Source organism: Mesocricetus auratus, unplaced genomic scaffold, assembly GCF_017639785.1.
Source record: "Mesocricetus auratus isolate SY011 unplaced genomic scaffold, BCM_Maur_2.0 Super-Scaffold_100010, whole genome shotgun sequence".
Classification (NCBI taxonomy): Eukaryota; Metazoa; Chordata; class Mammalia; order Rodentia; family Cricetidae; genus Mesocricetus; species Mesocricetus auratus.
The window spans coordinates 85,251,790-85,277,704 of NW_024429194.1; the positions used below are offsets into that span (position 1 = coordinate 85,251,790).

Sequence of the window (25,915 nt, forward strand, 5' to 3'; positions counted from 1 at the left end):
TATGAAAATAAAATTAGTAACATAAATTCTAGTTGTTTAGTTGGGAGAATTGGCTTTGACAAACATTTCCTATTGTGAGAGGTATTAAAATTCTCAGTTAAATTATTGTACTTATTTTACTACTGGTTACTGAGGTGGAAATACAGCAATTTTTAGAAGCCAAAAGGTCATTCTTCTTTGCTAAGTTTACTAGAGTTGCAACCAGCATAAACTTAAGGTTAATTTATGTGTTTATTTCTGCAAAGTTTATTCATTCCTGTTAATATTAATTTTTAATTGTTCCCTAGTGACAGCGCAACTTCCAGGAGCAGGCGGCTACTCAGGAGGAAAGATTATCTTCATTGATACAGAAAATACTTTGTAACCCTTTTATTTAAAGAAGGCCCCAGGGCAGTGTGGTAGAGCAATGTTATGACAAAAGAGAATGTGTCTTGATGTATCATTTCTGTAGTGATCCTAGTAACCCAACAATAATGACAAAAGCCAAGGGAACAGCAGTGTTGACCAAGTACTCACATCACTGCTTGATTTACTTCTCTTCATGGTTTGATGCAAAATGACAAAACACACACATGAGATGAAATTGTATCTTAATCATTTTTAAAACTTCATATCCAAAGGTTTTGCCTCAATAGAAGGAAAGACTTGAATGGCTTTAAATACACAGAAGGAAAGGGTCACAGCTATTTGTGTCACAGAGAGTATGACAGTTTGATTGATATAAAAGTATTCCAGAGTATACAGCTAGAAAAGTGATTTGGGTCAAAGACATGAAGGACTTTGAAACCAGATGGTGGATGTCAATTAGATATTTTGTCAAAAATCTAGGAAAATGGGAATGTTACTAGGTTGGAAGCAATAAGAGCAAAAAGAAGCTGGGCATGGTAGTGGATGTCTCTAATTCCAGCACCCAGGAGGCAGAGGCAGGCAGATCTCTGTGAGTTTGAGGCCAGCCTGGTACATAGTAAGTTCCAGGGCAATCAGGGCTGTTACATAGAGAAACCCTGTGTCAAAAAACAAACAAATGAAGAAAAAACCAACAGAAAAGGACAGGAAACATTAACAAGGGAAACTGCAGACAAAGGAGGGTGACTCCAGGTCTCATCTAGGCAGAGAGCAGAATGGTGCTGAGGACAACTGATATTTGAGGGGTAAGAGGATGCACTGATGGCTTGGAAATTCTGAGGAAAGGAAGGAGTTAGAGATGTGGACGAATTAACTAAAGAGAGTGTAGAGAAAACTTACAACTTTGACATGGGCTTGTATTTGTGAAGACAAGTAAAATGAATGTACAGTCAGAGAAAGTAGGAGGAAGTCTGGTTGTGGACCACAAGCAAATATGAAGTGTGAAGAAAAGAGAGCAGATGAGAAAGATCAGTGGAGTTGGGAATTAGTTCTAGGGAACATTTGCAGTGGAGTCTGGGGTGACGGAGGCATCTTCCAGGGAGACAGCAAGGGAGGGAGGCAATATGTAATTGGACCTACACAGTGATTTGAGGAGGCACCAGACTGAGAAGATACAAGATCTGCATAGCTTCATTAAAGCTGTTCACAGTGAAGCCCAGCCTCTTCCCTTGGCTTATTTCTCAGCATTGTTGTAATCAGAGGCAAAGGCATGCAATGTTCCAGCCTAATCCCAGCCTGCTAAACACGTTAGAAATTGGAAAACACACATTAGTATTCTTTAGGCCATGAAGGTTTTTGTGTTGTCATCAAGGCCTCTAAAGTCCCCCAGAGCATCTTTCTTTTGTTTTGCTGAAGCACTTTTTTTTTTTTTTTTGGTTTTTTCGAGACAGGGTTTCTCTGTATTGTTTTGGAGGCTGTCGGTCCAGCCCGGCCTCGAGCTCACAGAGATCCACCTGCCTCTGCCTCCCGAGTGCTGGGATTAAAGGGGCTGAAGCACTTTCTTAAGCGGTGCTTTCAGAAAGGTGATCAAGGTGGTAAAAACAGACTTGACATGTCTGAAATGCATCTCGCTTTGCTCTCTTGTGACTATCAGTTTGGCTGGTCATAGAGAAATCCACATGTTGCTTTCCATCCTACAGGGGATTTGCTTCCTTTATCCCCATGTCATAATCTTACTGAATCATACATGTTGTTAAGCCTCTCATATCAAGACCTGCTCATTCTGATTTTCTGGAATTACCCATTTCAGAAAATCTTGTCATTCCTGAACTATTGTAGAATTTATTATCAAAAATATTCTGGTGGTGCCGGCGATGATGGTGCACACCTTTAATCCCAGCACTCAGGAGGCAGAGGCAGGTAATCTCTGTGAGTTCAAAGCCACACTCTGGTCTATAGAGCTAGCTCCTGGACAGCTAAGGCTAGCTTGGAAAAAAAAATACTCCTGTGGAAGAAAAACAAGTCAAGAACTATTTGCACAATGCTGAGAAATCTGGGCACAAGTAGTCTCTGAAGGAATCTTCTGACTTGGAAAAGGAGAGTGGGATGTTTAGAGCTGTATCAAGAGGGACTCATCTGGAGTCCAGCTAGTTTCAGAAAGAATTGACTAAGGGTGCTCCTCAGAAAGGGAGGAATGGCTCCTGCAGGTTAGCAATCTAGATTTTATCAAGACAGGAAGAAAACAGTTAAGAGCAAAGGGAAATTCAGGAGGGAAATCTCATGTTATTTTCCTGGGGTCCCTATACTACAGTTTCTTGATATTTTTCTTCTTATATTTATATTTTGTCTTTAAAAGTTTTACGCTTACTTAGGGAATAGATTCTTATGACTCTGTTTTCTATAATGCTTTGCACTGATAATGGGTGAATATGGTCATCAGATCCATGTAGTAATCAGTAAATACTTCTAGATTTATTTGTATTTCCTCTTAGTGTAAGCTGAACTCTTTTGTTTGTTTGTGGTTTTGTTTTGTTCTGTTTGTTTTTTGTTTTTCAAGACATGGTTTCTCTATCTCTAGCTGTCCTGGAACTCATGTAGACCAGGCTAGCATCAAACTCAGATATCCACCTGCTTCTGCCTCTGAGTGCTGGGATTATTTTTATTTTATTTACTTACTCATTTATCTGTCTGTATCTATCTATCTATCTATCTATCTATCTATCTATCTATCGATCTGTGTTTTTTTGATGCAGCGTTTTTCTGTGTACCCTTGACTGTCCTGGAACTCACACTGTAGAGCAGGCTGGCCTCAAACTCAACAGAGATCTCTCTGTCTCTGCCTCTTAAATGCCAGGATTAAAGGTTTATGCTACCACTGCCTGGCAATGGTTTATGTTCTATAAGCAATGCAAAAAAAAAGTAAAACTAAAGACTTGCATTTTTGTTTTTTTCATTTATTGCAATACTTTTAGGGTCACTAAAGACCATATTCTTTGTAGTTTATTTATTAATGATTATTAGCATCTTCCAGGGCACCTTTGTGGGTATACAGGAATTTGCTAATTTCAGAAAGCTACCAACTTCTTTAGAAGGTATATAAAAAACAAAAACAAAACCTGCTTAATCAAATCAGGTCCTTTTTAGACCCTTGAGGTCTAAATTATAAATCAAATTTATAATTTTTGCCACACATTATTAGTAGAATGTGAAGCTATTTTATTTTGAGCCAATGAAGAATTTGAAGTTACTTGAATTATAACTCAGTGACATTGGTGTTCTAGAATAGATCTATTTTTATAGAGCTTCAAACAAAAGAGACTCAAAACCTTAGTTTTTAGTTTTTCTCTCTAGCTATTCTGCTGCATAATCCTAAATTATTTGCCAAAACTCTTCATCAGTGTCCTTGTAAAATAAGGACATCATAACTAGCTTCTAAACTTATTTTTTAAACGTATTATTTAATTTCTGCTTTACTATTCTCTGTGACCTCCTACAATCACCTAAGGTGTTTTGAAGCACTTTTAGAAAAGGGGCTCTGGAAGTCCTTAAGTGATAACTAGTATCCAGAATGCTTCTGCAGATACACTGTTACATCTCAGTTGTTTTACTCACTCAGTGCTACTTTTTGTAGCTAACTAAGCATTCTCTGGAACTGGTTTATTGGATCCTTAATCTTGGCACACTCTAGCCGTCCAGATCGCCTTCGTAACATTGCTGATCGCTTCAACGTAGACCACGATGCAGTACTGGACAATGTACTCTATGCACGTGCCTATACTAGTAAGAGCCCTGTACAGTTATATTTTAAGCTTGGGTTATAGGAAGGTTGACAACACTAATTTATCATCTGATGATACAACATTTTCATCTGTTTCCTTATTTTATTTAAATTTTCTGCAAACTAGTCCATAAATATCATCTGTTAAGTTCTCAAGAATAAACTTTGAATTCTTGATTTGTTGTCTCTGAAGTGTAGAGTAGCAGTTATTTTCCCCTGTGGTGCTGGGATTGACATGCTAGGCATGTGGTTTACCACTAAACTAAAGCCAACCAGAGCAACAGAGTACCATTTGCCATATATGTTCAAGCAGTATATGCAGTTCTTAGTATAATTAGAAGAAAAGAAGAACTCTGCCTGTCTCTCAGAAACACATACATGAACTTAGCCTCTGCTTCTGGCTTCTGTAACATTTTCTGTCTTTCCCGTCAGGTGAGCATCAGATGGAGTTACTTGATTATGTAGCAGCCAAGTTTCACGAAGAGGCTGGCATTTTCAAACTATTGGTACAAGCTTTTAAATAATGTTCACTGGCAGAGCTATTTACCATATTTTCCTATTCTGTTTAAATAGTCGTCTTCCTTCTATTTTAAAATGCGTGTTTGGTTTTATGTTACTTCTGCACAGATCATTGACTCAATAATGGCACTTTTTCGAGTGGATTTCAGTGGCCGTGGAGAATTGGCTGAAAGGCAGCAAAAATTGGCCCAGATGTTGTCACGACTCCAAAAAATCTCAGAAGGTAGATCTTTAAAATGAAATGGTAGTATCACATAGCATCTGTTGACTATGTCTGCTATAGTATAGTTTGCAGAGAAGCTCAGAAGGGTGTCAGAAGCATAACATTTTCAATTACTTTCATAGTTTAAATGATTTTTTAAGATTTATTTATTTATTTATTTTGTATACAGTGTTCTTCCAGTGTGTATGCCTGCACACCAGAAGAGGGCACCAGATCTCATCAATGGTTGTGAGCCACCATGTGGTTGCTGGGATCGAACTCGGGACTTCTGGAAGAGCAGTTAGTGCTCATAACCTCTGAGCATCTCTCCAGCCTGAAAGTTTAAATGATTATTTAAACTAAAATTGATTCTAATATAAACAGCAATAATGATGACTTTTAGAGTTTTTTATTACTAATAAAAAATAAGAAGCTGATCATGGTGGCACATGCCTTTAATCCTAGCACTTTGGAGACAGAAGCAGGAAGATCTCTGAATTCAAGGCCAGCCTGGTCTATATAGTGATTTCTAGACCAGACAGGGCTACAAAGAGAAACATTGTCTTGAAAAAAAAATTCCATTTGAGGTAGATTTTAGACTGGATAATGGTGGCACTTGCAGACAGATCTTTGAGTTTCAGGCCAGCCTGGTCTACAGAGCAAGTGCCACGATAGGCTCCAAAGCTACACAGAGAAACCCTGACTCGAAAAACCAAAAAAAAAAAAAGGATTCCTAAACTGAAATCTACTTTTTGTTTTATTTTCAAGACAGGGTTTCTCTTTGTAGACCTGGCTTTTCTGGAACTCACAGATATCCACGTGCCTCTGCCTCTCAAGTGTTGGGATTAAAGGTGTGCATCACTACCACCTCCACCACCACCACCCTGCCTAAACTGAAATCTAAACAATGAACTTTATATTTTTATTGCCCTTCTCTTAGAGTCTTAATTTTATTTTTTGATGCAGAATATAATGTTGCTGTTTTTGTGACCAATCAAATGACTGCAGATCCAGGAGCAACTATGACGTAAGTATAGAATAAAATCACCTAGACAGAATCAACCTTATCTGGGTGTGATAACACTGTAAACCTTGAACTTGGGAGATGAAAGCAAGAGGTTTGTTAAGCTCAGAATCAGATTGGGTTATGTCGTAAACCTCATCTCAAAACAAGAACAATAAGCCAGGTGTTGGTGACGCACGCCTTTAATCCCAGCACTCAAGAGGCAGAGGCAGGCGGATCTCTGTGAGTTTGAGGCCAGCTTGGTCTACAGAGAAAGTTCCAGGACAGCTTCCAAAACAATACAGAGAAACCCTGTCTCGAAAAACCAAAAGACCAACAACAAAAAATAAGAAACAAAAACCAAGAATAATAGTAGTCAGCTTTGATATGGGCATGGTGTATCTCAAATCACTTTATTGCACTGTCTGTGCACTGTTACTTCAGAACTGCACATAGTGGTCATTTGTTATTCAGAACCTCTTTGTCTGTATTCTCTATAGAATAAAGCAGAGTTTTAACAATTTTTATCAGTATTAGGGGCCCTGCTCTGATATAAGACAAAGAGGTATTAAAGGACAAATAAGAAAAAGATCTTAGGGGCTTGAGAGATGGTTCATCAGTTTAGAATACTTGTTGCTCTTGCAGAAGACCTGGGTTTGATTCCCAGCACCTACATGGTGGCTCATAACTATCCATAATGCCAGGCCCAACACCTTCTGACCTCCGCAAGCACTGGGTATGCATGTGGTGCACATACAAGCATACATTCAAGCAAAACACTTGTACGCATAAAACAAATCTTAAAAAAGAAGATGATCAGCTGGGTGGTGGCAGTTTAATCCCAGCATTTGGGAGGTAGAGGCAAGTGGATCTTTGTGAGTGTGAGGCCAGCCTGGCCTATAGAGTGACTTCCAGGAAATCCAGGGCTACACAGTGAAAACCTGTCTCAAAAAAGAAAATCGGGGTTGGAGAGATGGCTCAGAGGTTAAGAGCACTGGTTCCTCTTGCAGAGCTCCTGAGTTCAATTCCCAGCACCCACATTGTGACTCACAACCATCTGTAATGAGATCTGGTGCCCTCTTCTATCATGCAGGCATACATTCAGGCAGAATACTGTAATACTGTGTACATAATAGATAAATAAATCTTAAAAAAGAAAATGATCTTAGACAGATAAAGCTTAATTCCAAAAACATTAAAAGACTGTTATACCAAAAACAAAAATTAGGCTTTTGATTAGATATACAAGAGAGATCTTTAAAACACACACACACACACACACAAAGTCTACTGTTCATAGAAACAATGTCAGTTGCACAAGCATATTCAGAATTTCCTGAATTATTTGTCCACATATAAGAGTACAATGGCTCTCTGAAAGATGGCAAGGAATAGCAAAGCAAAGAGAACTAAAATAAGATTGTGAAAGCATAAAATTCAAAGGAAGGTTTGTTATCACCATCCAGAATATTTGACTGAATAAGCAGCCAAATAACCCTGAGTTCATAATGACTTTCAAAAGCTTTGCTGTTTGACTAAGAAAACTTTTTAACCAGAGAAAATTTGCAGATTAACACAATGAGTGCATACACACACCCTTTCTCTTAGGTTCCCCAGTGGGAATACTCTCTCTCTCTCTCTCTCTCTCTCTCTCTCTCTCTCTCTCTCTCTCTCTCTCTCTCTCTCTCTCTCTCTCTCTCTCTCCCTCCCTTTCTCTTTCTCTCTCTCTCTCTCACTCATGTACATGCATGTTGGCATCCACATCTGTGAAATCTTTTTTGTTTATCTATATGCTCACAGTCATATATGTCCATTTGAGAATTTTCTGATTGTTGAGTATTATTTGTGAACTAACAGTTCACAAGTTAACACTTCAGCATATGTCTTCTAAAACAAAAGACATTCTCCTTCATATAAGCACAGAACAATTGACAAATGCTGTTTAACATCAACAAAGACGCTATCTAATATCCAATTTTCTCTAGTTGTTCTGACAATGTTCTTTAAAAGTTGTTTTAGGTTCAAGGTTCTTAGCTGAGGGCATGAATTACACGTACTGACTGAATCTCTAAGTCTCCTTTAATCAAAATAGCTTCTCAACCTTGTTAGATTTTTATGATACTGATATTTGGTTTAATTTTTGTTTGTTTTTTGAGACAGGGTTTCTCTGTGGCTTTGGGGGCTGTCCTGGAACTAGCTCTTGTAGACCTAGCTGGCTTTGAACTCACAGAGATCCGCCTGCCTCTGCCTCCTGAGTGCTGGGATTAAAGGCATGCGCCACCACCACCCGGCTTGGTTTAAATTTTTTAAAGATTTATTTTTACTTTTTTATTTTTTAGCTTTTTGTTTGTTTGGTTTTGGTTTTTCAAGACAGTGTTTCTCTGTGTAACAGCTGTGGCTGTCCTGGAACTCAATTTATAGACTGAGCTGGTCTCAAACTCATAGAGATCCACCTGCCTCTGCCTCCCGTGTGCTAGGATTAACCAAATGCCCAGCAATTTATTTTATTTTTAAGCATGTGCATATGTGTATGTCTGTGTGGAGGTATATACATATGTGAGTGCAAGTGCTTATGGAGTCCAGAAGAGGGTGTTGGATCACCTGGAGCTAAAATTACAGGCAGTTTATGAACCTCTCAACATGGGTGCCAGGAATCAAACTCAGGTCCTCTTCAAGAGCAGTATATGTTCTTAGCTGTTGGGCCATCTCTCCAGTCCCTTAAGACAATAACATTTTTGAAAAGCAGGCCAACTATTTTCAGTATCCCTCAATTTGAAGTTGATTAAAAATTTTTTAAAACATTTTGTTTATGTATACATACATACAACTTGGAGAAGCCAACTTCCACTATACCCATGTGTATTTCTTTTTTTTTTTTAAAGATTTATTTATTTATTAATACAACATCCTTCCTCCATGTATGTCTGCACATACCAGAAGAGGGCACCAGATCTCATTACAGATGGTTGTGAGCCACCATGTGGTTGCTGGGAATTGAACTCAGTACCTCTGGAAGAGCAGTCAGTGCTCTTAACCTCTGAGCCATCTCTCCAGCCCACCCATGTGTATTTCTGAATATTAAACTGTTAGGCTTTGTGACAGGTGTGTTTATCTGCTGAGCTATCTAGCTGACCCTGATTGTTTTTCCTCATTAAGTCTGGTCTACATAGCAAGTTCCAGGCCCGGCAAAACTACATAGTGAAATCCTTTCTCAAAAAACAAAACCACAACAACCAAAACCCAAGATGTTAAGTTTGACCATGTCATTAAGCTAGTATTCTTGAGCCAGGTATGATGATGTGCACCTTTAATCCTAGCACTCAGGAAGAGGAGACAAGTAGATCTATAAGTTCGAGGTCAGCTGGTTCTATCTACATAGTGAGACCCTGTCTGAAAAATACAAAACTAACAAAAAGCACAGCCAATTAGACAAAATAAATACATGGTGTGGAGTTCTTCATTAGAAAAGACACAAAAACACCTCTTGGAAATTCAGTAATTTATGGGTGATACTCAGATGATGTAGCATCATATTTTACAATAAGCTTTCACCATTTGCTTTAGCACCAGTCGATAAATCTTGTCTAAATTAATCATTGCTCCAGTGTTGCAAAACAAGGTGATTTTACTTTAAACCAGGGTAATGCTTCTATTAGGTGTATATAAAATGAGACATAGGCACAGGTAGTAACATATACTTGATATATTTGTGCAAATTCTCTAAGTTGTGCTGAAATTAATGTGCTTCTCTTTAGGCATTTAAAAATTATTCATTCATTTTTATTTGCTTTATATGTTTGAATGCCTGCATGTATGTGTGTGTAGCACATATATGCTTGGTACCTAATAGAGCCAAAAGAAGGCACCAGATTCCCTGGAACTGGAGTTACAGGTGGTTGTGAGCCACCATGTGGGCACTGGGAACTAAATGTGGGTCCTCTGCAAGAGCACCCAATGCTCTTCACCATTGAGTTATTTCTCCAGCCCTCTTCAGGCATCTAAAAGTTTACTGTAGCAAACTGCTGCATCTTTTGCATTTTGATTTTTCTCTCACTTTTCAATACCTTTTATGAGTATTTTCTGCTTAGCTAAAGGGAATAACTAATGTTGAAAATATAAACTATGTAAATAGTAAAAAGAAAGCTAAAATACTGAGGGAACTGAAAGTATTGCTTAGTGGTAGGATGTGTGTTTAGCATGTGGGGAGCCTTGTGTTCAATCTCCCTTCCAAAAAATAAATAAAAGATTGAGGAGAAAACCAACCATAAGTTTAAATGTTTATTGAAAATCTATAGCCGGGCGGTAGTGGCGCACGCCTTTAATCCCAGCACTCGGTAGGCAGAGGCAGGTGGATCTCTGTGAGTTCGAGGCCGGGCTGGACCGACAGCCTCCAAAACAATACAGAGAAACCCCGTCTCGTAAAAAAAAAAAAAAAAAAAAAGAAATCTCCTAAATCTACTAGGTAACAAGATTCTTAGAACTCATTAGCAGCCGGGCGTTGGTGGCACACGCCTTTAATCCCAGCACTCAGGAGGCAGAGGCAGGTGGATCTTGGTGAGTTCGAGGCCAGCCTGGTCTACAGAGCGAGTTCTAGGACAGGCCTCCAAAACAATACAGAGAAACCCTGTCTCGAAAAACAAAAACAAAAACAAAAACAAAACAAAAAACCTCATTAGCAAACAAAAGAGACAAAAGCCTTTGTTTCCATAAAGAATAAAGATAAATGATACCTGTTTTGCTATTTAACTCAGCATTTTAAAGTCTTGGTATGCCCCACATCACATCATCTGTAGTATAGTCCTTGAGTGTCTAAAGCAATCTTTTCTCTATGGAGTGTCTTTTGTATACAGGACATGAAGTACTTCACAAAGAGATTAATTTTAAACTAAAGAGAAATGGAAGATTTTTAAGGCTTGCTTTAAAAAGAGAAAATGACTCATTGGCTCAGAGGGAGGAAGTGGGTTGCATTCAGATAAAGCAGTACAAGTTAAAGAGCACTGTTCTCTCTTCAGGTGTGGGGAGGGAACACTGAAGAGGCCAAAACTGTCACTCTAGAGTTACAAGGGAAAAGAAATCAGTGGAAATTAGGTCAGATAGAGGTTCTTTTCTTTTGTATTTGTAAAAAGTTTCAAAAAGAGTAAAACCATCTTGAATTTAACTCCTGTAAGACAATGAAGGAAGACTTGAGAGGTGACAGAAAGGGAATAAATGGAGAGGGAGGCAGAATGGAGAGATTTATAGTGAAGAAAGCTAAACAGAGAGCCAGTGAAGGTAACTAAAGCCTAATATTTTTGCTGGGTAAGTCTGCTATGAAACATTTCTTCCATCTAGCAAAGCTGTAAGAAAACAAGGCTCACTATAATTAGTGTGTTCTGAAGTATATTAAATTATAACAGTACAGATTAAATACATGTCTTCATGTAAAGCACAAAATTGCCACAGCTAAATGAAAAAAAAGGGACCGTTTTAAACTAAAGGATTTAAAATGCTATCAGAAACCCTCCCATAAATAAAATATCTTTGTTTTCTCGGTGTTGAGGAACTCCAAGCTGCAGCTCGCCTCGAGCCTGTCAGAGAAATATCACTATAATTGGTATGAATCCCCAAGTACACTGACAATAATTGAGGCTTGTATCCCATGCATTATACTTGATGTCACATCGTATTAAAAAAGAACTAAATTATAGAGGCGAGCAGTGGCTGTATGATACAGCAGAGCAGCAGCGCCTAGATGAGGCTACAGATCCAGACATTTGGGCTGCAACTATCCAGTCGATGGATCATAGAGATAACAAGTCAGAGAATGAGCCTGAGAAGCTGCACACCAGGGCAAATAAGCAGCAAGAGAGACCATGATGTCACCATGTACTTCTGTGTGTCCATGGTTCTTAAACAAAAAGCTATCCAGAACATTTTCAGCCTTGTGAATGTATAGCTTATTCACTAAGCACATCAACCTATGACTCACATTGTCAGCTTAAATGAAGAAGTAATATGTTTAGGGTCACTAGCATAGTGCTCTTATGCAGTGTTTAGATTATTTGAACCTCATCCATTCTGCATAATCTTATATAATTCTCATGTGACCCTGATGGAATTCAGCCCTCTTCTACCTTCCTGTGTTTTCTATGAAGACAGTCTCAATATGTGGTTGCACTTTTTCCCACCCTACCCCACCAGATAAGAATTCTAGTTTCAAAAGACTAGGGGGGTGTAGACTTTAATTGTTTTTGAGACAGGGTTCCTTTGTGGCTTTGGAGGCTGTCCTGGAACTAGCTCTTGTAGACCAAGCTGGTCTCGAACTCACAAAGATCTGCCTGCCTCTGCCTCCTGGGACTAAAGGCGTGCACCACCACTCAGCTTAGACTTTAAATTTTTATGTGTGCATATTTTGAGAGTAGACAGAAAAAAATGGATATATAACTTAATAACAACAACTACTACTGTTTCCTCCTCCTCCTTCCTACTTTCCTTTTCTTTCTTCTTTTAGAGAAAATGCTGGCTGTCCTGAATTTGCTATGTAGACCAGACTGGCCTCAAACTCAGAGAATTCTGCCTGTCTCTGCCTCCTGAATGCTGGGACTAAAGGCATGTGCCACCATGCCTGGCTAACAAAATTTGTTACATAACTTCTTTTTTCTTAATTTTGTCTGAGGGTCTCTCTATGTAGCCCTGGCTGGACTGGAAGTCACTATGTAGACCAGGCTGGCCTCAAACTCAGGTCTGTCTGCCTCTGCCTCCTGAGTGTTAGAATTAAAAAACATATCTCACCATACCTGGCCATACTCTTTTTAATAAACCAACTCTTCTCTTAAAAATTCTCTTTTGAAGCCGGGCATTGGTGGCCCACACCTTTAATCCCAGCACTCGGGAGGCAGAGGCAGGCGGATCTCTGTGAGTTCGAGACCAGCCTGGACTACCAAGTGAGTTCCAGGACAGCCTCCAAAGCCATAGAGAAACCCTGTCTCGAAAAAACAAAAACAAAAATTCTCTTTTGAGCTGGGCATTGGTGGCGCATGCCTTTAATCCCAGCACTTGGGATGCAGAGGCAGGAGGATCTCTGTGAGTTCAAGGCCAGCCTGGTCTACAGAGCAAGTTCTAGGACAGCCTCCAAAACAATACAGAGAAACCCTGTCTCGAAAAACCAAAAAAAAAATTCTCTTTTGGCTGTATTCTTTCCTTCCCACATTTCCTTTATTTTAAAGCCTTCTCATTCTGTTTTATTCAGCCTTTATCTTCTCAATGGACCCCTTCTCAGATTTTCACCTTAACCCTGCAAATCAAAAGCACCAAGAGTCCCTTTGTGCCTTTGACTTGCCCTAGCCCATGACTATGAATCTACAATCTGACCAGAATTTAAGATGGTATTATGCATATTCTTAATGTTTAAAAGTAGGCAGCTCAAAATATTTAGTGTCTGCCTAATCATACAGCTAAGACTAAGGAAGTCAGGATTTGAGCCCCATACATCTTTGACTTTGAACTTAATGCTCCTTGGGCAGGGAGATGTAGTTTAGTAGTAGGGTGTTTGCTTACTGTCTTAGTTAGGGTTTCTATTACTGTGAAGAAACACCATGACCAAAGCAAGCTGGAGGAGAAAAGGGCTCATTTCCCTAACACTTCCACATCACCGTCTATCACTAAAGGAAGTCAGGACAGGAACTCAAAGAAACTCAAGAACCTGGAGGCAGGAGCTGATGCAGAGGCCATGGAAGGGTACTGCCTCGTGGCTTGCTCAGCCTGCTTTCTTATAGAACTCAGGGTCACCAGCCCAGAGATGATACTACCCACAGTGGAATGGGCCCTTCCCCATCGATTGCTAATTAAGAAAATTCTGCCAGTAGTGGTGACCCATGATTTTAATCCCAGCACTTGGGAGGCAGAAGCAGGTGGATCTCTGTGAGTTCAGGGCCAGCCTGGTCTATAGAGCAAGTTCCAGGACAGGCTCCAAAGTTACACAGAGAAACCCTGTCTCAAAAAAAAAAATGCCTTACAACTTACCCATAGCCAGATCTTATGGAGGCATTATCTTGATTAAGGTTCCCTCCTCTCAGATGGCTTTTGCGTGTGTCAAGTTAACATAAAAATAGCCAGCACACCTAGCATGCACTAAGTTCTGGGTTAATACTTGGCAGTGGTAGCGCACACCTTTAATCCCATGGCCAGAGCTACACAGAAACCCTGTCTCAAAACACAAAAAGCAAAAAGAGAGACATGGTTTACAAAGTTCTGGGTTCAGTACTCACCACCACTACCACCATCACCACCACAAAACTACAAGAAAGAAAAGAAGTTGATGCTTCTTAGTCACACTGTGTCCTCCCATCCTATCCCGTTTCATCTCAGAACTATTCTTCATGACCTCTGCTAATTTGGAGTTGGAAGATCAGAATAATAGAGTATGCCATGCCCTGTTCAACCAAAGTTATTCCTAGTATCTACCCCCACCTGCTCCCTCATTCTCTCAAGAAAAGAGGAAAAGAGGAGAGAAGAAAATGTAAAGGACTATAAGAGGGACGTGGGAGGCTTTCTGATGCTGTTAACTTGGTCAGAAATAGATGTAAATTAAAGCCCTCTGGAGGAATGTGGGGTGCTATGCCACCTTCTTGTATGTCACCTCAAGACTGTGAATGCTGCAGTAGTCAGGAAGTACAGACACTAAGAAAAATGTCTTGGATTATATTTCATTGAAAGATGGTTATTTAAATTGAACTGCTTAGAGCTGGGCATTGGTGGCACACGCCTTTAATCCCAGCACTCAGAAGACAAAGACAGGCAGATCTCTGTGAGTTCGAGGCCAGTCTGGTCTACAGATCAAGTTCCAGGACAGCCTCCAAAGCTATACAGAGAAACACTGTCTCAAAAAAAATTGAACTGTTTAGTTAAATAATAACTGCAGTTTATTGAGGATATCTTATATGATAAGTTTGCTGTCAGGGTAGAGCTAATGTGTATCAATGAGCAACCATGGTTCCTAGTACACAGTGGCTCCCAATAAGTTATCTTAGTATCTTGAGTCCTTACAACAGTCAAAAGTTCAGGAGTCCATTTTTTCCCCTCATTTTACTATGAAAGAGACTGGGTAAAGTAAGTAGGTAGTAGATGTTTGAGTCAAGAATAGGAAAGCAGATAAATAATAGCTGTAGTCAGTTTGCCTGAATTATTTCATCTTTTTCTTACAAGTTGTCCTACCAGTTGGTACCATTATTATTTCCCATGAAAAGTCAGAAACAGAATGGTTAAACAGTTTTCCTGAGGTAACAGAGCTGACGAGCAGACTTAAAACTCAAGTCTAATTCAAAAGCTCATAAACCATACAACACATCAGAGCTGTGACTGCCAGAGGGGAAACCAGCATGCTGCCACCCCAGAGACTTTGCAGGGATGCACTCGTTATTATAGTAAAATGACCATTGTTCAGGGCCCTCAGCCTTTAAGCAGAAGTGTGGTTGGATTAGAGAATTCTTCTCCCAGGGGAACATAAGCTAGTTTATAAGACTCAGCGAAAAGACAAAGGACTAGTCTGATAAAGAAAATGTAGCTACATTGGAAGTTCATGTGACCAGGGAGTGTAATCTCCCTATACATAGACGTCTAGCAGAATCCAATTTTTAATCCAAATTATTAATATTAAATCTGAGCAATGTGAAGTATAGATGATTTACAAGAATATCTTCAATATAGTAAGGATTCAATAAATTTTGGTTATTATTCATAATCATGTATGTCAGAAGGGAGGTTCAATGGCACTCCTAACCTTATATAAAAATTTTACATATTTGTGTATATGTGTTCATGTTGCTTGATTAGATTCTGTATCTTTTATTAGATTGTCAAAGTGTTGGTGACCTTCATAATAAATGTTTAGGGCTATAAATTCCATATACAAATTGTGCACAGGATTGTTGACAAAGCAAACAAAATTTAAATTGGCTTGAAACTCAAAATTAAAGCTGATGTTATTTTGTAGTCTATTTTGATTAAATATAATCTCAATTGAATTGTCTTGATAACTTTTTTGTAGCTATAATATCATTCCTATGTGTTTTCACAGTATTTTTTAAAAGTCTGTAGTAATTTCTCAATATAGATCATCTATCTGCCTGCAGGGATGACATTGATTAAAATTCAGCCTCTACACCTGGAGCCATCAAGAAGCGGCAATAGGACCTCTTTTCCCTGGTGTGCAGGGGGTCACATTAGTAACAGTAATTTGCTAAAAAAAAAAAAAAAAAATCTTGGCTTTTTATCTAAAAGCTCCACTGTGCCACTTGTGGACAGGTTTCCAGAACAGCCAGCAGGGGGATTTCTTCAACTGGGAGAGCTGGAAAACAGTCTCTTTTATATTTGCCTTTCTTTTTAAATTTTATTTTATCTTTGAGATATGGTCTCACTATGTAACCCTGGCTAGCCTGGAACTCCCTTATACAGGCTGGTTTTGAACTCACAGAAATCCACCTGCCTCTGCCTCTAGTGTGATGGAATTAAAGATGTGTGCCACATTTTAAACTCTCTCCAAGGGCCATTTGTGTATAATTTCTTTGAAAAGACTTTACAAGCCTATATCCAGAAAGACCTACATCTGGGAGAGCCAAAGTATCTTCTCAGTGTCTATGAAAGACCTCCATGTGACACATACTTGTCTAGACATTAGATGAATAGGGGTTATTTAAATAACAGTGAGGGATTCTTTTTCCCTTTCTGATGCTAGGGGTGCCTCTGTACAGCGTGGGGCTCATGTGAGGCCTCTGCCTCCCAAGTGCTGGGATTAAAGATGTGTGCCACCATTCCCAAGGAAATACATTCTAAAAAGCATAAATCACTGTTATAGGTTCAGAGCTCATAGCTCAGTTAATAATACTATCAGCCCTTCTGAACCAACTCTGTACAGCGTGGGGTTCATGTGAGACCATGAGGTAATACCCACAGGCCATGTGACCTAGAAAATTCAGAGATGCTCCTCTAAAAATTGTGACATTGGGGCTGGAGAGATGGCTCAGCTGTTAAGAGCACTAGACACTCTGGCTGCTCTTCCAAAGGACCCGAGTTAAATTCCTAGCACCACATGGCAGTTGACAATTATCTGTAACCCCAGTTCCAGAGGATGTGACATCCTCACACAAACATACATGCAGGCAAAACCCAGTATACATAAAAATTAATCAATTTTAAAAATATGACATTTATCTGCAAACATTATAGAGCTGGTTCATCCAACTGAGATGGCTTTTTTCCCCTACCTATACCATGGCTTCAGCTTCCTAATAGAGCAGCTAGCCTCTTGTTTCTTGACTGTTGTTATCCTCAACTACCTGGCTATTGCTTTCTTCATAGAATTTCACCTAAAACTGTCCTTGTGGAGCTGGAAAGATAGCTCAGCAATTAGAAGTACTTCCTGCTGCTCTAGAGGACCTGAGTTCCATTCTTGGCACCCACATCAGCTAACAACTCCTTGTGTCATAAACATACAAACAATAGATAGATAGATAGATAGATAGATAGATAGATAGATAGATAGATAGATAGATAGATAGATAGGTAGGTAGGTAGGTAGGTAGGTAGGTAGGTAGGTAGACAGACAGACAGACAGACTAAAGAACCTGTTCTTGTTCCTATGACTTACTAATAAATCTTTTTGTTTGTTTTCATTTTTCAAAACAGGGTTTCTCCTTGTAGTCCTGACTGTCCTAGAACTTGCTCTGTAGGCCTGACTGGCCATGAATTCAGACATCTGCCTGCTCCTGCCTCCATAGTGCTGAGATGAAAGGCAGGCACCACCGCCTGGCATCTACTACTGAATCTTCAGCAATTTCACACTATCCTAGATAAGCAGCCCTGGTCTAGCCCTAGAACTCTGTAGTCTTAACAGTTTTATCTTTCTTACCAACCTACAGGCTATGTATTTAATCTTACACCAGTCAGCCACATCCTCAGTACACCAAGACTCAAACTTGAGTGCCCAAAACCCTGAACACTGTCATGGAACAAGCCCAGTTTACATTGACTTGAAACCATGTTCTCCCAGAGTTAAGCAATTATGCTATGTCACGGTTTATTCTAGTCAAATATAAGATGTTTATTCTTTTATGCTTACTTTCCTTTACTGGTGGCTATTACATTTTTTTATTTTTCCAGTTGATAATCATGTTTAGGTTTTTTTCTTCACTGTATTAATACAATAAGTTGGTGATTGCCTTATTGAACCACCTGTGCATTCCTGGAGTCAGTTTTAAATGATCAAGCTGTATACTCCTTTCAGGTTTTCTGAATTCAATTTGGTGGTACTTTGTTGAGGTCTTTTGTGACTAGGATTTTTTTGTGAAGCACTGCCATTAGGGTTATTAAGATACTTTCAGGGATAGAAATGGCTGCTTTTGCAGAGGATCTGGCTTTGGATCCCAGCACACACTTGAGGTGGTTCACAACTGCATGTAACTCCAGCTCCAGGGAATCTGACACCTCTTGCCTACATGGACAACTGCACCCATGTGCACACATCCACATCCACATAACTTTAAAACAACTAAATAAACTTCTGTTTTTTAAAGAATTTTTCACTTCTTAACAATGGGAATGTTAGTTCCCAGGTATCTTTCAAGATAAATACCAATAGTATTTGTAACTTCTTTTCTGTCATAATATGATTTTTGAATCACCATAACTAGACATAGATAAGAGCTTACCTTTTTGTGTGTGTGTGCAATTACTCATGTATGTATGCATTGATGTGTGCACGTGTGTGTGCATACCAGAGATTGACATCAGGTGTCTTCCTCAGTTGCTTTCCACCTTAATTTTGGGACAGGGTCACTGACTACCTGGAGCTTGCCAATTCAGCAAACTCTAGGAACCCTCCACCTCTTCAGCACTAAGAGTGTGCACACATACCACTGCACCCACCTTTAAGACCTTACTCCTTAAACATCCATATTTATAGAAATAAACTTCGGACAACAACAGAAATATTTCTAATGTTGTTCTCACTGCACATTCACAACTTGTACAACATTGAAGGAATCCACCATAAAATTTATAAACAAGAAAGGCTGTCTCGAATTGGGATGGAGCTCAGTAGTAAAACACTTAACTGGTATGTGTGAGGCCCTGGGTTCCATCCACAGCATCACAGAGGAAGAGGGGAGGGGGAGTTCACAATTTACTTTTTTTACAAAGCCTCAAGGAGAAAATTTAGCAGTTTAATTATTTACCTATTTAGAGATAAGGTTTCACGATGTAGCCCAGATTTGCCTTGAATTTTCAATCCTCCTGCCTTAGCCTTTCATCTACCTAGCTTAGATAATTCTTATTCACCAGACTAAAATAGTGCCTGGTGCATAGTAAACCATTAATAAACATTTCTGGCTAGGCAGTGGTGGCGCACACCTAGACAGGTGGATCACTGTGAGTTTGAGGCCAGCCTGGTCTCTAGAGTGAGTTCCAGGACAGCCAGGGTTACACAAAGAAACCCCATCTCAAAACCACCACCACCACCCCCCAAAAATAAAAACAAATAATAAATATTTTTGATAAATGAACTGGTGAATAAATCAAACCAGTATTTGTAGTTTATAAGGAGTTTTTTTTCCAAGACAGAAAAAAAGGCACACCTAAGGTTGACCTGAAATCCTTATACACACACAAAGAATACACACCTTCTTCATCCCTGCCATTCACTCACAGAGGCTGCTTCTTCCTTGCAAATATTACTATCTATCCAAATGAAACCTGAAGAAATGTTTTATTAATTCAGCTTCCAGGCAGATCCCAAGAAACCCGTTGGTGGACACATTCTGGCTCATGCTTCAACAACAAGAATAAGCTTGCGGAAGGGAAGAGGAGAACTGAGGATTGCCAAGATTTATGACAGGTATATACTTTTTTATTCTTCTTCAGATCTTGTGCACATGCCTTTAAACTGAATTGCTAGCCCTGAGAGACTATTCATTGAATTAACAAATGAATGAACTTAAGCATGTCTCATTCAGGCCTCCTACAGATAGATATTTAAGGTAAACACCTCCAGCCATTCTTACTGGCCTACAAGGTTGTTTCAGCCTTGCGAATTCAATAAGGAGTCAGAACAGTAAATTGTCAGCAAGGTTAGTCATGTCAAGTTTCCATAAACTTGACTCAGGTCAGGTGTGGTGGCTCATGTCATATCTCAGCACTTGGAAACTGAGACAGGATTACTATTAAGGTAAGATCAGCCCAGTGAATTCCAGGTGGAATTCTAGCCTGGGCTAGAGAGTGTGAACTGATGTACATCTTATATCAAAATAGCAAAACTAGATCAGAGCTTAAGGTATCAAAACTAGGGGCTGAAGAGGTAGCTCAGCAATTGAGAGCACTTGCTGCCCTGCCAAAGGACCCACCAGACTTCCCATAACTTAGGCCCAAACCCAAGTTTCTGTAGCCATTTACACAGCACTCTATGAATGGCTCTTTAAATTTTTATTCTTATTTTATGTGTATGATTGTTTGCCTGAATGTATGTCTTTACATGTACATCCCTGGTACTGACAGAGGCCAAAAGAGAGCATCAGAACTCTAGAAACTTACAGACAGATGTGAGCTGCTATGTGGGTGGGTGTTCATGGTGCTGGGAACTGAATCAGCTCCTCATAAGCACCAAGTGCCCTGAACCTCTGAGCCAGCTCTCCAGCCCCATGAATCACCTTATACTCATTCCTTGATCCTCCCTTGCTCTGTGCTTCTACCTCACATGGTTTTGTTTTTGAGACAGGGTTTCATGTAGCCCAGGCTGTCCTCAAATTCTTTATACAACCAAAGATGACCTTGAGCTTCTTGTGATCTTCCTCCCTTCTCCTCCCGAGTGCTGAAAACTTGCAGACATGCACCATCAGTCCTGGTTCCATGGAGTACTGGGGACTGAAGCCAGGGCTGCAAGCAGTGTGAGGCAAGAACTCTACCAACTGATCTTTCCCACTCCCATCCCCTTTTTTTCAAGCAAAATTTTGTTATATAGCAAAGGCTGCTCTTAGACTTGTGGTCCTCCAGTGAAGGCACTGCCAGGCATGCTCTACCTTAGAGGATTTGCCCACTTGTTTCCTCTACCTGGAATAACCCTCCCTACATAGGCCTTTGCCTGATTATCTTTCTCTCTCCTCAAGTCTTTGATCAAATGTTGTGTTCTTCAGGATGGGGAGATAGTTTAGTGGGTAGAGAGCTTGCTGTACAATCATGAGGACCTGAGTTTGGAGGAGCCTCAGTAGTACTCACCTAGGAGCTGGGTATGGTGTGTATATCTAATGCCAGCACTGGGGGAACGAGAGAACTCTAGGGGTTGCTAAGCAAGTATGGCTGAAATAGAGTACCCTAGATTTAGGAAAGACCCTGTCTTAAAACATGAGGTCAAGAGGCTGGAGAGATGACTCAGTGGTTAAGAGCACTGACTCTTCTTCCAAAGGACCTGGGTTCAATTCCCAGTACCTACATGTTACCTCACAACTGTCTATAACTCCAGTTTCAAGGGATCTGACACCAATGACAAAAAACATTGAACATAAAATTAAAAACTAATTTTAAGAATGAGGTGGGGTCACATACCCCATGTGAACCTCTAGCTTTCACATATCATACACACAGCTAGCAAGCATTGCCTGCACACACACTCATCTGATAGCCTTCTTACCAGCCCATATCAAAGACCTTTAAGTCACATTATAGGGTTTTATAACTAAATCAAAAGAAAACTCAAAGTACCATACATTTGTTAGTCAAAAAGGGAATGCAGAAATTAATCAATTGATCAAAAATGGGTCGATATCACTGGGTAGTGGTGGCACATGCCTTTAGTCCCAGCACTCAGGAGGTAGAGGCAGGCAGAACTCAGTGAGTTTGAGGCCAGCCTGGTCTATAGAGAGAGTTCCAGGACAGCCTCCAAAGCTATAGAGAAACCCTGTTTTGAAAAAATTAAAGGGTCAATATCTATAGTTCAGTAGTCAATGGTGTTCTACCTTCACAATTTATATTCTGTGAACAAATAGAGTGCACTACTTGTAGTTAATGACAATTCAGGATGTACAGAACCCTTACAGAACTAGGTAAAGGAAGGGAAGGATGTACTAGACAACAGACTTTCCATTGCAGGTGCTTAGGACTTTCCTGGTTTATCCCAAAGCCTTTTACAGACACTTCCACCATGTTAGCAGAGCCTGTAGAAAGGTGTACCCTAAGGAGTCAGACGAGCCTCACAGGATCTGCACCACAGGCCTCAAACTACCCTGAAAGAACTCCCAGTTTATCCTGATTTGCCTGTTTCCAAGTTTGGGGGTAATCTTTCTTGACATTCAAAACTTTATATAGAGTTGTTTAACAAATGTTTGCGAGGGTTGACAGCCCTGCTAGGTAAGCTCTGTAGTCCACATTTAGCTGTACCAGTGCTGCAGTGTCTCGGGAGACTCAGACTGATGGGAACGTGAGGACTGTGACATGTGCACAGTATTTATGGAAACAGAGCTTTTTATAAACTTCTGTTCCCTTGTATTCTGTAGCCCTGATATGCCTGAAAATGAAGCCACCTTCGCAATAACTGCTGGAGGAATCGGGGATGCCAAGGAGTAGGTGGGAAATTGGTACAGATTGCTTCTTGGTGCTTATTAGGGGCTGGAGAAATGGAAAAGCAGTCTTGAATTTACATCTTGAAATAAGTTTGTTTTTTTTTCATGTGTTATTAAAGGAAAGTCAGAAAAAGAGATTTAAAGCTTATATTTATCTTAAAAGTTTCAGCCTGATATGTAACCAACTATATATACACTGTATGTTGATTCAGAAATATGCATACATATTCTTGAATTACTTGATAGACACATAGGCATACATGTGCCTGTCAGGTATGGGGAAGGAGAACTCAATGCCCTTCCTCTGTCTTTCAAAGTGAGGCATTGAGAAGTGAGGCATTGAGCACACAGAAAGTCAAGGAGCTCAGAGGTGCCCCATTCCCCAGACTTCCCATCCAGCATTTTCTGGGACGTAGCACCGATGACCTATGGAATCGGATGCTGTTCCCCAGAGGGAGATGTGTAAGGGGGAATGTTTAGAGTACACCAAGGAGCTGTTTGTCTTCACACTGCAGCCCGCATGTTCATCTTATAGTAACAGAAGAAAAACAGTAAGAAGCCAACTTTTAAGTAATTTGATTTGTCAAGTTGAGATGACTTTGAAAAAAATCTATTATGATAATTGGGCATGGTGGTACACACTTGTAATCTCAATATTTGGGAGACCTAGGCAGCTTTAACTACACGGTGTATTCAAGACTAGCCTGGGCTATATGACATTGAATAAAAAAAAGCATGTTTTTATATTTTGGGTAGAAAATTTGAAATGCTTTAAAATTTTAGAACTAATTTAAATGTAAGATCTAGAACAGAGTGTTCAGAATTTGTGAAAGAACATTGAATTTGTGTGTATGTGATTGTCTGAAATAAAATCTAATTTTCAAAGTATGAGAATATTTAGAAATTAAAATATTAATATATAATCATTACAGATGATCTTTTATATTATATTAACTTATATAAAAATCCAAAAAGTGAAGTGTTTGCTACAAAAGGTTTTGATTCTCCATCCAGCCATTTGCTGGCTAGTTCTCAGATGCTACATATTAATATACAAGTATGGCTCCTGCCTCAAGGAGCAGCACACCGGGGAAGGGAATAATGCTCAGGAGAATGAGAGAGCAAATGGTGAGACCTTGGACTGAATCTTAGAATGCAGTCCTAATGTTGGGAAGGAAAGGTCAAGTGCAGACCACAAAGACCTGAGGGCTCCCTGGGGCCAAGAAGAGATCAACTGGCAGCAGAAAGCATTCAGCACGTGGGGCCTGGGAGGCAGAACCTCGGAATAAAGGAGGAACAGAAGCATCTAAGAGCAGATTTTCTATAGTCTGCAAAATCATTTAAATGAATTATTTTATTATGCAAATATTGAAGCATTGTTTTGTTCTAGGAAAGGGATTTGTTACTAGATGCATTAAAAAAAAACTTTCTGTGCATTGTATTTTGGCATTTAAAAAATCTTTCTGCCAGGTGGTGGTGATGCATGCCTTTGGTCCTCGCACTTGGGAAGCAGAGGCAGGTGGATCTCTGAGTTGGAGGCCAGCCTGGTAACTAAGTTCTAGGACAGCCAGAACTATATAGAAAAACCTTGTCTCAAAAAAAACATTATTAGCCGGGCGTTGGTGGCGCACGCCTTTAATCCCAGCACTCAGGAGGCAGAGGCAGGCGGATCTCTGTGAGTTCGAGGCCAGCCTGGTCTACTGAGTGAGTTCCAGGACAGCCTCCAAAACAATACGGAGAAACCCTGTCTCGAAAAACCAAAAAAAAAAAAAACCAACATTATTAATATTATTATTAGTTCAGTAATGGGCAGTGGGATCAGAAACCAGGGCTCAACACAGAAGCCTTCCATTCTGGGAGGAGGTCTTGTTTCAATATAAGTATCTTGTTCTGACCAGAATCCTTTCTAGTTCACTATCTTGAGAGAACAGTAGCTGGGCCTGTGGAGATGGAAAAGAAACTGAAATTTGATGTCAACTTTAGGAGAACATGGCAAATTGTGTAGGTATTTAGGCCGACAACAGGTACACTTTGAACTGTTCTAAGCTAGGATTCACTTTGTCACCTGTGACCAAAGCAACTGGGCTCTGTTATTTTCTTTCCAGAGGGTAGGAGGAGGTCTGGCCTCTGTTTTAGAGGATATGGAGCAGTGGTGGAAACACTGAGGAAAATGTTGGTCAGTCAGCACTCCTGGTTGCAATCACAGGATCTCAAACTAGCAAGTGCATGTCAAGAAATTCACTGGCTCTGGAAAAAGCTGGTGGAAGAACTGACTTCTGCCGCCGTTGGCACCCAGATCCCAAATGTGTTTTCAGGACATGAACCTGCCATGAATCTGCTCTTTTGCCCTCGGTCTACTGTTGTTCTCCTACATGCTTTCCCTTCATGGTAGCCAAGCCTTGAGCTCTGGGGTGCTTTTCTACCAGGTCAGGCCATCCAATAGAGAAATCATACCTTTCCTCCACCATCATCCATCCTATGAGACGCTACCTAGTCAGCTATATGTTCAGAGTTGCTATAGCAAGAAGCTTCTAGCCTCTACCACTACTTGCATTTGGTAGGCTCAAGGCAGGCACAAGAATGACCTTTGTAGCGACAAAGAGGACTGATTTCAGGCATTCTCTGATTGGGGCCGGTGTGAGAAGCAGCTGGAACATTCATCTGGTAGAAACAGAGAACAGGTAAGGGAATAGCATAGGCATGAGAGAGACCCTGGAACGGTTACAATGATCCAACTGAGATGATGCCATGAGACCAGGCTGGGATATAGATTAGTAGTAGAGCACTTGCCTACTATGCTCAAGGCCTTTAAAGACAAGGCGTTAGATTTGGTGTACGATGAGCTATAAAGAAAGGACAGCGACAGTCACAAGTGACTGTTGACACTGTTCTCTAGCTGAGGAGGGAGGAATACAGCTATCATCAAGGAATGGAGAAGTGTGAATCAGCTCTTTCTCTGAAAAGACCATTATATGATTTGTTAAAGCTGCCCTGACAGTGTACTACAGATTGGCTGAGTATATAGCTCAGTGGAAGAACACCCACTTCAAAAGTATTGGGTTTGATTCTCAGCACATTGAAAAAGGAAATAAACAAAGCATCGTATCACACACTGAAATCAGAGGAGTTAAGCAAAAGAAAAAAAATATTGTCTCTAGCTAGATGTGGTATGTGCCTTTAGTCTCAGGCGGCAGAGGCAGGCTGATCTCTGTGAGTTGGAGGCCAGCCTAGTCTGTCTAGCAAATTCCAGGCTAGCTAAGACTACACAGGGGTATCCTGGCACAAAAATAAATAAGGCCACTTCTCTTTATAGCTTACATAGTCTATTGTGGGAGTAGGACGCTGAGTGGCAGTGCTAAGGGTGAGAGCATGAGTGAGGTCTTAGATACAGTGACAGACAGCAGGTCAGCGGCAATGCAGATGGCCAGAGCAGGCTATTCCTGCTGCTAAGCTAGAGGGCTCTGCCTCCTGACTGCAGCATGTTCAAA

General features: G+C 40.2%; 1 protein-coding gene across 4 annotated transcripts in view; it reads left to right on the plus strand.

Moving 5' to 3' along the window:
- Dmc1 (DNA meiotic recombinase 1) overlaps positions 1–23,315 on the plus strand; it is a 39,139-nt gene extending 15,824 nt beyond the window's left edge. For 3 of the 4 annotated variants that reach the window (XM_040754138.1, XM_040754136.1, XM_040754137.1), the window contains exons 8-14: positions 288–360; positions 4,034–4,125; positions 4,556–4,629; positions 4,751–4,865; positions 5,811–5,871; positions 19,598–19,714; positions 22,362–23,315. In XM_040754138.1, coding sequence (XP_040610072.1) covers positions 288–360; positions 4,034–4,125; positions 4,556–4,629; positions 4,751–4,865; positions 5,811–5,871; positions 19,598–19,714; positions 22,362–22,431 — 602 coding nt within the window. In that variant the 3' untranslated portion in view covers positions 22,432–23,315. The remainder of the gene's footprint in view (positions 1–287; positions 361–4,033; positions 4,126–4,555; positions 4,630–4,750; positions 4,866–5,810; positions 5,872–19,597; positions 19,715–22,361) is intronic. The other variant, XM_040754139.1, reaches the window with a different exon arrangement.
- Positions 23,316–25,915: the final 2,600 nt, after the last annotated feature.